This window comes from Idiotropiscis lumnitzeri, chromosome 1 (genome assembly GCF_059441095.1).
Source record: "Idiotropiscis lumnitzeri isolate Australia: NSW breed Sydney's pygmy pipehorse chromosome 1, RoL_Ilum_1.0, whole genome shotgun sequence".
NCBI lineage: Eukaryota > Metazoa > Chordata > Actinopteri > Syngnathiformes > Syngnathidae > Idiotropiscis > Idiotropiscis lumnitzeri.
In genome coordinates this window covers 5,959,681-5,973,657 of record NC_142391.1, presented here as the reverse complement: position 1 = coordinate 5,973,657, position 13,977 = coordinate 5,959,681, and the positions used below count along the sequence as shown (strand labels likewise).

The following is a 13,977-nucleotide window of genomic DNA, read 5'->3' as shown; positions in this document are numbered from 1 at the left end:
ATGGCGTTTGTCACTATGGCTTAATGTGGTTGTTTACATACAAACGTGTAATTCTCTTTGTATGTGTTTAGTTTGACAGTTTAGGCACCGCTGTATGAGCAACATTTCCTTGGTCAACTATTAATGTTGTTGGCAGAAATAGAGGGCCCCAAACTCCAATTTTGCATGGGGCCCCTGCAGGGGTGCGTCGGCTGCGGGATGGGAGTTTGTCTTTAATCTGTCCTTTATCAGCAGAACAGATGACATTGTCACATTGAAGCGCGTCAGAGAGCTTGAAACGAATCACATTTTTTTTTTTTTACAGGGGAACATAAATCTCAGCGCTCTCGGGCCCATTCCCGCTCTCTATAAATAAGCCGCACATTGAGTTAGCGATGGAGAGCGAGGCTCCGTGAGACCCCTGAGCGCCGTTAGCATGTGTCGTGCTGCATCAATTCCCTGACATCATTGACAGCCATTACTGCGTAATTAGTCTGCCGAGACAAAGACGACCTGACGGCGGTGAACCACTTCTGTCACTTGCGACACAGGCGGCGCCGCCGCCGCCATGCTCCCGGCTAAATATGGCTGCCGTCAAAGAAGGGAATTGTTTGTTTGGAAAATGCCAGCGTCAACAAAGCAAATACAGGGAGGAAAAAAAAAAATCCCACTCATTTTTAGTCTGCTTCGTGATCTTCCTCGTATTGCATACTAACTTTGAGAACTAAACAGTTCTTAATATGAAAAATAGCACTCTACAGCTGTTGTTCTCAAATGTTATACCAATGAAAAAATACTTCAAGTACCACCAACTTGACCAACATTAAAATAGAATAGTCTTGTATAAATTAATAAAATAAGAAATAAATCAAACATATGGGCTGTTGTGTGTGTTGGCCTCTTGGCAGCAGCCCGTTTTATTAATATAACTTGTCTCTCACAAATTAGGAATAATATACACATAGGTCACACACACACCCCCCCCCCCCACACACACATATGTATGTATATATATAAATATATATATATATATATATATATATATATATATATATATATATATATATATATACATATATATATATATATATATATATTTATATATATATTTTTTAACTAATTAATCCCAAAAAAATCCAGGATTAATTGCTATTAATCACGTTTTTCAATTACTATTGTTTGCAAAGCTCGTAACAGATTTTTACTTGAATAATATCTTGGAATTGATGCAAAATCAGCAAATATGAAGGACATTCAATTCAAAGACTGTTCTAATAGCTTTCTTTGATTCTTGAATACCATCTAAATGGAGACATCCATTTTTCGTCGAAACATTTTTCAAAACTGCCCACAAGCGCCACACTCCAGCAGTGTTGGTTTACAAGGCCCAGTGGTAACTTGAACGTGGTGTTTTTTTCTGAGACATGCTCAAGAGATAACTGAGTTAAAAAGATTTGGATTAATCACCTGAGTTAATTCTTTAATTTTGACAGCCACACATATATATATAAATATATACATATATATGCGTGTGTGGGGGTGCGTGTGCGTGGGTGCGTGTGCGTATGTGTGTGAACAACTAGAACACGACGATGCAAATTTTCAATTAGCTTGTTAATAGTTCAGGGTGTCCCCGGACTTTTGTCACGATAACTCTCTTTCATTCCCTGAGTCTCATGTCACTGATTTTTCAGCTCGAAAACGATTTAAAATCCGTCAACGGGCTGGGCTGGGGTGGCGGTGTATGGGATGTACGTGATGTTCTCAGACCGTATAAAAAAAAAAAAAACAAGACAGTGCTCGACAAGGTCAGCCAGGTAGGCCTGAAATAGACTGGCGGTTCGGGAGTCGTCCCAAATTTCCCAGCTGCCACCCCGCCTCTGATGTATATAATAAAATAAATATATTTTTATGTACTTGACAGATTTGATGAACTTCATCAGCTTTTTTTTTTTTTATATTGCCCTTGGCGTGCATTAGAGCCTTTATCGACTCCTTCCGCTTTACATGCGTCACAATTTGTATATTTCGGTGAGGATCTGGAAATAGATGCGGACACTTGCATTATGGTTCCGTGCCTGCAATGTCTTGGTCACTTACAGGGTGAGAACATCCCGTCGCCTGGAGGTGACAACAAACATGACAATCAATGGCTTGTAATTGTGATGATCTCAGACATTTGAAGACACATTCAATATTTTGCCCGCTCTGACGCCTTTTTACGCCTGGCAGCGTCCGTCAGGACAGTCACTCTTCCTGCTCGTCATTTTTTTTTTTTTTTGCATCTTGTGATACATCGTATGTGAAATCCTCTAATCTCGTTGCACACTTGAGTACAATGACAATAAAGGGATTTCTCTAAAAATCTGGTTGAGCTCTAGGCTGAGGTGAGAATTAAATAGAATATGAATTAATTAATTCAAATGCGAAAACAATTATTGAATTTTATTCATCTGAAAAATACACTCGTCCACATTTGATTTCTTTACATCCCCTGAAGGGTTTACAGTGTATATATATATATATATATATTTTTATTTTTTTGTGATCCTTACCCCATTGCCCATATTGACTGGGTCGTTACACACACACACACGCGCACAGATGTTTTAAGACGCCAGAAGAGAAATCCATACGGTAAAAGGAGGATGCCTTTAACAGCGCCGCCTGCCCTTGCCATCTCCATCCAGGCGCTCGGATACACCCAGAGGGATGATGATTATTATTATTACCCTTCTCCTTGCCGTGGCTTGGGGTCACCTTCTTTGTGCTCTACCAGTGCTGGGATTGCTGGTTTGAACTTGCCAGGGGGCACCCAGGGGCCCTGCGAGCCTCCTCCAGTGATGGATGGAGCTGACGGTCTGCTGTGTTTGCGTTATGGAGGCTCCACTTAATTCGCATTATGTTACCACTTGTTCCTGGAAAATATGCACATTTTGACCTGGAAAATGTTTTATGTTTTTCTTGACAATGTAGATTCTTCTATTAAATAAATAATTTAAAAAAACAACTTTTCTTGACAATAATTCTTTAATATTATTTTCATGTCAAGCTTTATTTTTCCTCAAAAAGATATTCTTTCTTCTTATTAAATTGACTTACTTTTGAAAATGTCTAGATTTTTAACAAAAAATTATTGGAAATATGTCTCTTTCTTGAAAATAAAGTAAAAAAAAAATACAGACTTGTTTTCTCGACCAGACCACTTAACAGACCACAGACCACTTAATATAATGGATTTGTTTTAAAAATTGTCAATAGGCAACTTTTTTTTTCTTTATCTTTTTTTCTTGAAAATTGGACTTTTTCTTGAAATCAATTTACTTTCTTTAAAATATGCAACCATTGCCACATATGGCAACTTTTGCACGAACTTCTTTAATCTAGAAAATCTGACTTTATTCACATGATTCCGACTCTCTCCACAAAAATAAGCACATTTTCGCAAAACCACGTGACTTTTCATCTTGAAAATATATTATCTGTCTTGCAAACATAGACATTTTTATCTAGAAAATTTCTTTTATTAAACAAATGTATTCAAGGGTAAACTAAAAACAGCGATGTCGTCAAACCTGAACCTTGCTTGTGGGCGAGATAACGCCAGAGAGTGTTTGTCTCTCTCCGTGTGCGTGCACGTGCGCGCGCGTTTGTGTGCATAAAGGACGGAAAATAGTCTAACCTTGGCAAAGAATAGTTTGGACGAGGGCCAGTTTGGGGTTCACCTTAATCCCCTCTAGCCTCGTATATCCTTCAGCAGATTCTTTCGAGGCATTTCATTTTTACGAGCCGATCATACTTCTGATAAATCTCCAACATTACCCCCCCCCCACAAAAAAAAGAGGACTCGCGGAAGGACTGTATAAAGGAGTGACTGTGATGCCCTCCCACCGGTCGGGGGCGCTGTTGAGCTTCTTTTGCAGCGCGGTAACATTGCTCTGGCAGAACTGCTCTGGCTTGCTTGCATCCTACTCATGAAACACTTGGCAACAATAATGGTGGTGGAGATTACCACACATGTCTGGGAGGGGAGTCACTTCACATAAAAACGTCTACTTTCCTTTCTTTTTTTTTAGACGAGGGCTGTAAGAGAAATAACTAGATCACCAGTCGAAGGGCAATCTCATTTTCAAAAAGTAGCAAAATGTATATAATACAAAAAATGAAATTGTTTATTGGAGCTTTGTTAGATGATTGCGGCCATTTATATTCATATTCATTTATGACATCAATAAAATGACAGGGAACAGAAAATGTTATTTCTATATGTAATAAAAACAATTTGAACTCTGAAAAAAATACACTTGGTTGAACCTGACTTAAAAAAAAAGCCAAACTTAAATTGCAGTGAACCAAAAAAAAAAAAAAAAACTGTCTTCTTCTGTGGTCTGTGACCGTTTTATCACATGTGGAGCATGCAACTTGATTTATAAAAGGATTATTTCACTGAACATTGTAAAATATACAGTATATTTGCAAAAAAAAAAAAAAAAATCAAATAAAAATGAGTGTTTTACCTGATGTGATTTTTGAGCCTCGGGCGTACAGCGTGGGCACCTCAGGACTCTTGACGTCAGCTTCATTTTCACACATGATTGTGAGCCGTCATCAGCGAGGCGTGAGCGATGCTTTCAATATAGCTCAAAAATAATCTTCAAATGTTGAATTGCATTTGTCAAATGGAACATGTAATTCAAGATGAAATATTTATTCACCAACGTCACACAGAGTGACATCAGACGGATAAAAGAGCCGCAGGTTGCAGACCCCTGCACTCGTCTAACGTGCTGCCTCCATTTACGCCTCATCCATCCTAAAGCTTATCTTTAAAAATGATACGGGAATCAGCTGCGATTATATAAACCGACATGCATTATTAAACCCTCACATCAGTTTTGACAAATGTCTTTCAATGTATATGTGAGGAAAAGAAGGAAAAAAAAAAGATGTCGACAGAGTGAGGCTTTCTTTCCGAACAGGCTATTTTCCTTTAGCCTTCACACTTCCCCTGACCTCTTCGTCTAACCTCCACCCCGTCCAACAGCACGGACAAAGAGCCCATATTTCATACATTCAATCATCGCCGCTGACGTGATGGCCATCACGGCCGCCGTCAGCCGTGACCGTATGCCCGGCCAAGTCGTCACGACGGGCCTACGGGGGGAGATGGAAGTATAGCAGCCACCCAGGCTGTGATCATTCCAAAAAGCCATCCCCGCTAACAGCTCGGGGGCCTTTATGGGCTCGCTTGCCGCCCATGATTCACACGCGGCGTACAGCCATGAAGACTGCGGCGATCCAGATTCACAGCCTCACACACACACATGCGCGAGCGTGATGACAAATGAAGAACATTCCGACCCCCCCCCCCCCCACCCCCCCCCCCACATGCACACACAATCCAATACACATTCACTTCCATAATATAGCATTTACTTCGATACACCAGAGGTGGCAAAAGTCCTTACACAGTGGATTTAAGTGATACTTGGGTAAAAAAGAATCGGGCCCAAACGATTAAAAGGCCAGACTGTCGATGATAGGCCTTGTAAAATCGGCAAAAATCAGGAGCTTTATCTTGTTTTTATTCCATTACAACACAACTGTACCTGTACTTTCACTTTGAACTGAAAGTGGTCGAATGTTGTGAAGTTGTCTGCTGCTATTTAGTGGTAGAGTGCCAGAAGCTAATTATAATAATAGTTAGCTAGCTAATATTAGTAAATATTCTTCTAAAATGTTGTTTCAAGCCATTTATTGCGACTCTCACCTGAAGGTTACTGTCAAAATAAACAACAATAAACAAAGAGAATTACTCATAGTTCAATTTAAAACACCTACTTTGCCTACGCTAGCTTAATGCTAACATACAAGGCGAAAAACCACAAGCTAGCACTGGCATGTGCCTATTTTGACAAAGCAAGGCAAAAAAAAAAAAAGCACAGATGTTTGGTTTCGGAAAAATAAAGGTAAAGTACAGATACCTGCATTTATTTTTTGTTACTTCCCACTACCGATGAAAATATTCTCCGCACACTAAAACATAACGAAAATTATGGCTATATTTCCAAGTTTATTGGCCCAAAAAAAAAAAAAAAAAAAAAGCAAATTTTTGCAAACCTCGGAAGAGAAATGGCAACCAGCTCTGCTGTAAAAGTGAAAGGTAATAAAAAATTAAAATAAATAAATAATAATAATGATGTTGTTTGTTGGGTAATTAGGGCCGAAATGTGAAGAAAAAAAAATTACCGCAACACATTCACCCGTTTGTGTAGTGCCATTAAAATTGTAAACGTTTAGCACGTGTTCACCAGTTGCCCTGTTTAAAGTGTTTTATTTCTTTTTAAGTACCGGGACAAATTGAGGCCAAACATGATGAATAGGAGCTGAAACTCTTTTATGGGAGGTAGATATCATCCAAACTTGGGTCAAAATGTTAATTTTTAATTGCAAACTAATAGAACAGAAAATGGAACTTTGTCAACAAACACACGCGCAAACACACGCACGCACGCACACACGCACAAACACACGTGATGCATTCGCACATACCCCCCTTGCTCCTTCCTCCATTAAGAGAAGTGTGACTTCAATCTCAGTTTTATTTTTTTGTTTTTTTTACGTTAACTATAATGGTCCGCACGCACACGCACGCACATTTCCCCAGTAGTCACAGAGGGATAATTGTGCACAGATAACAACGTCCCGTCGCTAGTCCAACAGCACATTTCGGTTGCCGGGGTAACCTCACGGTGACTCTAAGTCCCCATTAAAATGTACGGAGCCCCTCTGGTGCCACAGTATGAGAAAAAAATATTTTTTGCTAATCTGTACCCACAGTTTACTAAACTGTACCCACAGTTTACTAATCTGTACCCACAGTTTACTAATCTGTACCCACAGTTTACTAAACTGTACCCACAGTTTAGCTAATCTGTACCCACAGTTTACTAATCTGTACCCACAGTTTACTAAACTGTACCCACAGTTTACTAAACTGTACCCACAGTTTAGCTAATCTGTACCCACAGTTTAGCTAATGAGCTAGCGTTCACGCCCATGCCATGACGTCAAACGTTTGTGGGTGTTGCTTGATAGAGCAGTACCCACAATTCAGCAAATGAGCTCACGGTCCGTCGTATACACGTCGAGGTAAATTCAATTTGTTTTTTTATTGATAGTATTAGAGTGTAGTGTAGTGTTCTGTCGAATCGGCATGGTGTGATTTACTTTCACTTTCGTTCCCTCATATTATATGATGGTAATATTGCTCTAGTTCCTAGTTCATATAGCAGTTTTAGCAGCGAACGGCTACAATTAGCCAGCGCGTTTCTTTTCATTTTTCGTGCGTCATGTTTTGAACATTCGCTGCGTTTTTAAGCAATCGCCCGGCGCAAGCAATCATCCAGTCCTCGCTGGAGAAGGAGACACTCACTCGGTTGTCAGGAGTCGCCTTGCGGCGATGAGGAGGTGGACCCAAGAAGCGAGGAAGCAGGGGTAGGTGAAGCTTTAAGGAGATTTATTGTGGAGCTTGGTGGGGACGAACAACGGGGCGTGGGCAAAGAAACAACACAGGCAACTGAACGAGACTAACTGGACGATGACAAGGACCAAACACGAGACGGGAACGAGCCAGGCGGACAGGGAACGAAGACAAGTGCAACAACGGGAGCGAAGCGCAAGTCGTGAGAGTCCGAGGTGACGTGGCAACAGGAGGCAAACAGGGTAATGACCCGACACTGCGTTGTCGGTCTGGAAGGTTTAAATAGTCCGGGTACTTAGGGGAGCAGATGGGAAGCAGGTGCGTGATGATGACTAGGAACAGGTGCGTGATGATGACTAGGAACAGGTGCGTAGCTGGTGAGAACGAAAACAATAACAAAGGCACATGGCAGGGAGGTGATGAAAACAATAACAAAAGGCACATGGCAGGAAGGAGGGAAGAAAATAACAACAAAAACACTGACGTGGCAGACACGGGTCATGACATCGGTCGCATTACAAGAGGATACAATTACGTCTTTGGGGTTTCAAACACTGTAAGTACCTTTTCTGCGGTTATTTTTGTGTAATGATAATAGTTTGTGGTTACTGCCGTTTTCTCCCGTGTTTTTCCTAGCTAAAAGTATTGCTTTAATAGCTGCCACGCCATGAGGTTTATGTTAATATGATATTACAACTATTGTTTTTAACGTATGTAAACATATTTAAATGTAATTAATATTTTAATTAATAATTTGATCACATATTCTATCTATTCCACGATGTAATCAGAAATCAAAACATAATTCTATTTTGCTCCACCTACAGAATGCACGCATGAGATCATGGACCAACTTCAGCTCATAGAGTTCTATTTTCATTTGGGCCTGAGCTACAAACACATACTATGTGTGCTGGGCTCCAAACACAGGATTGTTCTGAGTTTGAGGTCCCTCAAACGAATTCTTAAGAAGCATGGATTGTTCCGCCGAATCCATTATGACCACCCAGAGACAGTTGTGGAATTCATCAGAGAGGAGCTACAGGGCTCTGGAGCGTTGCATGGCTACCGGTGGATGTACACCAAATGTAAAGACAGAGGACTGCATGTACGAAAGGAAGATGTACGGCTGCTCCTTTCCGCAATGGACCCAGAGGGCACGACATTTAGAAGGAGAAGAAGACTGCACAGGCGAGCATACTTTGCCAAGGGTCCAAATTTTGTATGGCATGTCGACTCATACGACAAATTAAAGCCATTTGGCATTTGCATCAATGGAGCCATCGATGGATTTTCAAGGCGAATTCTGTGGCTGAATGCTTACCACACAAGCAGTAATCCAAAAGTCATCAGTGGCTACTTTCTTGAAACTATTAATGAATTAGGTGGATGTGCGCGCATCGTGAGAACAGACATGGGGACAGAAAACAGTTCCATCCGTGATATGCAGCAATTACTTCGTCGGACCCACACTGATGTGCATGCTGGTGGCAAAAGCTTTGTTGTTGGAAGAAGCACATCAAATCAAAGAATAGAGAGTTGGTGGGGCTTTCTCCGTCGAGAGTGTGTGGAATTCTGGCTGGACCTCTTCCACAGACTTAAAGATGAAGGACATTTTGATGGTGACTTCTTGGACAAGAACCTCATGTTATTTTGCTTTCTTGGTTTAATACAGGCAAGTAGTAACACTTCACAAGCACTTTATTGAATAATTTTTGCCATATCATGGTCAAGTTATAAATGCATTTTTATATTTTCTTCTCATGAATACAACTTCGCTTTTAAAGTTTTCAGAACCTTACAAAAAAAAAAAAATCCAGACATTTTCCGTGACATTGTAGATGATTTATGTCCACCTTGCTTTCACACTGCAGTGCATTCGTTTTGCCTACCTTGGTAAAAAGTTGAGGACCCAATGGTCAGTGGTAACTGCAAACATACCAAACCTTACTGTAACATGCATTTTTTCAGTTATGGTTACCATACTTAGTTTTAATTCTACCTCCTTATAGACACAGACACAGAAGTACGCTACAGATAAATTTGACCTCAGTGAATGGATGGATGATCAGATAATATTTGAACTACTTAATGCCAGTATTTTCCTTCACTTTCTCCATGCCACTTTCATATTTTGGTGACTTCCACGTGAATGCATCTGTGTTTGCACAATGAGCTGAGATTAGTCTTCGAAATAGTTTATATTTTCAGTTAATATGTTTCTTAAAACATTTATGTAAATTGTTTTTGTATCACCTGCAGGATGAGTTGGATGCAGTCAAGGAGGTGTGGAACAGCCATCTGATTCGTCCATCCAAGAATGAGCGTGTCCCTCATGGTCGGCCTGATGTCATGTTCTTGGTCCCGGAGCTGTATGGCACAGAGGACTTTTTGTGCCAAGTGACTGAGGAGGATTTTTTGAGGTGTGAAGGTGACTGCATCCACCGCAATGATGTTGCTTGTGATGCTGATGTGTTCACTCTGTGTACACACATAATGTCACAGAACAACCTCCAAGTCCCAGTGGATGGATATATCGCCACGACCAACTACCTCAACTTGAGAGAGGAGCTAATAACACTCTTAGGTCTTTAATGGATGCAGTCCAGGTGTAAAAGGCTTCAAAGTCCTTTTACAATCCATAACGTATCACACCATTAATCAATGTGCCCTGTCTTACCCCCTAATGGTGTGTGTGCCCCCTCGCCACACCTCAACTGCTGTTTATATGGAGCCCTCACATAACTAAATGACAAATTGTTTTAAGTTTGAAGCATTCTGCTCATTATGGATTTTATCAAGTGTTTTACAACATGTGTAATTTTACTTAGAATTTTTTTTGTACACTTATTGTGACTGTGTGTGCACCCATTCTTGTACATACATGGGAAATGTACAGAGAATTGTTGAAATTCATTTGATATATACTGTACATATATTTTGTAATTTGCTTGATGGTTCTACCCAAATTAACTGTTGCTGATTTATGGTTTTGTAAAATAAATAAATTGCTGCAAACTCCTCCGCATATTGACATGCATTGAGCCAACATGTAAAGATCTTTGATTGGTATTTAAAAAGCCACATTCAAGCTCGCTAAAATACATGTGTGTGATTCAAATAAATTCTAAAAGTAAAATTGATTGTCTTCTACATTTTCAGGTCGCCAAAGTATCTTGAGTTGAAACTGCTATTCAATCCTTAAATGTATTTGTGGAAACTATTTATGTGAAGCGAAGTGGTCAAATTCACACAAATGCACACTGTCAAATCAGACAGCAACAAGGTGACAACTTGATAACTGTAGACTTGAGATTTGGGTACTCAATTCAGCAAATAATGTCTCCTACATACAGTCTGTCTGAGAGCTGAGTGAATGTCACTGTCTTAACTGAGAAAAAAATTCAGATAGGAGCAGTTGCACATTTAATTTTTATAAAATTTGTGTAAAACAAGACATCGTAGTCGACCCCAGCGACACAACTATCTGCTTGCAATACAAGCAGTGGAGCAATTTTATAAAAACCAAAAAAAAAAACACACGTCTTAAAGCTGTTGCATAACAACCATAGGCAACAAAATTGTGTCTTACCACAACAAAATTGCTTCATAATTTTGCAAAGAATCAACTATGCAAACAATGACTCACTCAATAGTCAGTAAATATAAACAACTCGACTTGCAGTCCAAGAGTATGAAATACCGGCATAAAACAGTAAATCTGGCCCCCATGAATCAGACCATGCAACTACATTATAAAATACCATTATGAACAAATTCCAGACAAAACAGCCGCCAAACCCTCTAAGAGTATATGGGAATAGATTTTGCAGAACAGACACTAAATTATGTCCATCACCCACATGTTGGCATCAAGTACATTCCCAAATTCCTCAGACAACTCAGGGTACGACCCATAGTTGTTGGCCACCTCCAGAACACAGCCACATGTATGGGACATTGGTCTTCGTGTAAATAGGTTCTCAGCCTCAAAGAATCGCACATGGATCTTCTCAGCCACTAAAAGATCTGCACCTTTGGAAAACAAAAATAAAATATTAGTTTAGAACCACATACCACCACCAACTCTATACTAGAACACTCGTGTCTATCACCTCAAATGAAGGCTCTCTAATCATTGCCTTCAATAGCTGTGTATTTATTAAACGTTTACATCAGGCCCGCCGAAGTTGAAAAAATTAAATAAATAAACCTTGTTCATGTTTTATTTTCCCCGTAATTCTGATAAGTGTCCCCACTAGGAGACACACCCTAAGACAGATATTTTGTTGCAATGTTTTCATTCATTTTCATTTAAAATTAGAGCATATATTTTCTCCATATACGATATGTATTTTCTTTCTCAGATAAAGTGAGGTTACCAAAACACTCCATCCAAGTGTTGCTGGTCCGGCCCCTCTGTCAAGAGAACCCATTGTGGCCCACAAATCAAAAATTTTGCCCCCCGTGTTTCAAAGTCAGCTGAGGGCACATTTCTTTTGGCATATATACACACACACACATATACATATATATATCCATATATATATACACATGTATATATACATATGTATACATATATATATATATATATATATATCAAATTTGACAAGTGAAAACAAATGACAGAATTAGGATTAATCGTAAAGATGTGAAAGATTACCAGTACAAAATCGAAGAAATTTCTTGAGCCGACGTTCGTTGCAACTCCTGATGAATTTTTTCAGAAATTCAAAACTCTGCATTTCTCTCATGTTGAGGCCCTCATGCTGTAACATGGCGATTACTCTTCTTGGTGTTGGGGTAAGGCTACCATATACTTCCTCCAGGCCTCCCAGTGGTAATTTCAGTTCCTTCAATATACTGGACCAGCACTCAGCAATATAGGCGGGATCTTGAACCAGTTCCTTATGTGCCACCTCAATTAAAGTCTTCTTCACGTTCCCCTTATTGACAATAACTTTAACCTCGTGAGTTTCGAGGAAATCCATCCACTCCTCAGATCCAGCGATAGACAAAAAATCAATCATCGCTTGTTCAGCCACTTGTTTTTCTTCAGAGGGAATTGTGTCTAAAAATGCCGAAAGCAGGTCATTCTCCATCAGGTCAACGCCGAGACAATACAAAATAAAGGGCTTGGCTAATGCTATGGGAAAATATTGCACAATGTTGTATCCAAGGACCATAACTTTGGCAATGTTAACCCATTCGTCTTTCATGTCGTGTCGTGTCATTGGTATCTTCATTGTGCTTCCATGAGTGCATTTACTGAAGAATGTTTCCCAGTATTCACTTAAGGCATCACGTAACACACCACCATTATCTTCTCCCTTTTCCATTGCTCCATTGGGTTGGAACATCTCGATCTCCACCAGCAGCTCATCAGTAGTTACAGTGCCGTTTTGAAAGGCTGCATTTAATTCATGGAAAACATTTCCCCTGTGCAGTTTAAGTTTTCTTGCTTTAAGTGGATGAGATTCTTGCCCTGGGGATGGATTTTCAACCAACAGCTCCATGGGGATGGTGTCGTCGAGGGTGTCATCGACATCATAAGTGGCATAATCAGCAAATGAATGTCTGAAGACTATTTCTTCATCAGCAATAACATTTTCTAACAGTCCACCTACTGCTCCCACCATTTCACTGTCCAATGGAGGCACCTTGGCTGTTTCCTCCAATGCAGTAAAATGCACAGAAGCGGTGTCATGTGGCTCATCAAGCACTTTTGCAGGGGCATCAGTTTTCCTTAAACACCCACATTGGTTAAATGACATGTCATTGCCTGTTGTACATACCTTCTCCTCGATAAAGGTGGCAATGACTTTATCATCTAACTTTCGCTGGTCTTGGAGAAATTTTAGAAAATTCGAGTCCATCTTCTGAAACAGAGGAGTAAAATGGCACTACTGCTGCATTACACATCGTCTCAAGGCAATTAAAGAGACAAGATGCAAAGTAAAACTACAGTATTGTACTTTGAAAATATGATTCTGCACGTTTACAAAAATGTCATGTCATCCTGACAAAATGAATAGATAAGAATGCATGATTGTTTCCATCGTTTCACAGTTTCATTATACAGCCATATTTAGCAACCCAACATAGCCCAGAAGCGAGTTATTAAGCAATTTACGACAAGCACGGCAGTAAACACAACAAATTGTTGTCGTGAAATAAAAGTAACTTTAGACAATGTACTTACAGTGAATGTCAGAGACGTACTTGTCTCCTCTTGTGGTGATTCGTGAGTGTTTGTACACTTCTCCGACGAGGGCTCGACTAAAACCACTGATGCCTGCTGATACGCCAAAAAGACGACAATAAAATCAAACCGTGGCTAGGGTGACGGTTGTCATGATTGGGTGACTTGTGGCGAGCGAAATAATGCGCGAAAAATGTTTAAAACGTGACGCACGAATAGAAAACACGGAGGCTAAATGTAGCCGTTCGCTGCTAATACTGCTCTATCAAGCAACAGTCACGAACTAGAGCGATGTACACCTTACTTACATTTG

General features: G+C 40.0%; 1 protein-coding gene and 1 pseudogene across 2 annotated transcripts; one reads left to right on the top strand and one right to left on the bottom strand.

Moving 5' to 3' along the window:
• The first annotated feature begins 7,972 nt into the window (after window positions 1-7,972).
• Window positions 7,973-10,926, top strand: LOC148342967 (uncharacterized). 2 transcript variants are annotated; one of them, XM_088313133.1, is made up of 3 exons: window positions 7,973-8,018; window positions 8,290-9,137; window positions 9,725-10,926. In XM_088313133.1, exons 2-3 carry the CDS (start codon window positions 8,307-8,309, stop codon window positions 10,055-10,057), a joined length of 1,164 nt encoding a protein of 387 aa, XP_088169259.1. In that variant the 5' UTR covers window positions 7,973-8,018; window positions 8,290-8,306; the 3' UTR covers window positions 10,058-10,926. The 2 variants fall into 2 exon arrangements, with proteins under 2 accessions (XP_088169259.1, XP_088169249.1); XM_088313123.1 differs by having other exon boundaries at window positions 7,999-9,137.
• On the bottom strand, window positions 10,881-13,170 carry LOC148342966 (uncharacterized; annotated as a pseudogene).
• Window positions 13,171-13,977: the final 807 nt, after the last annotated feature.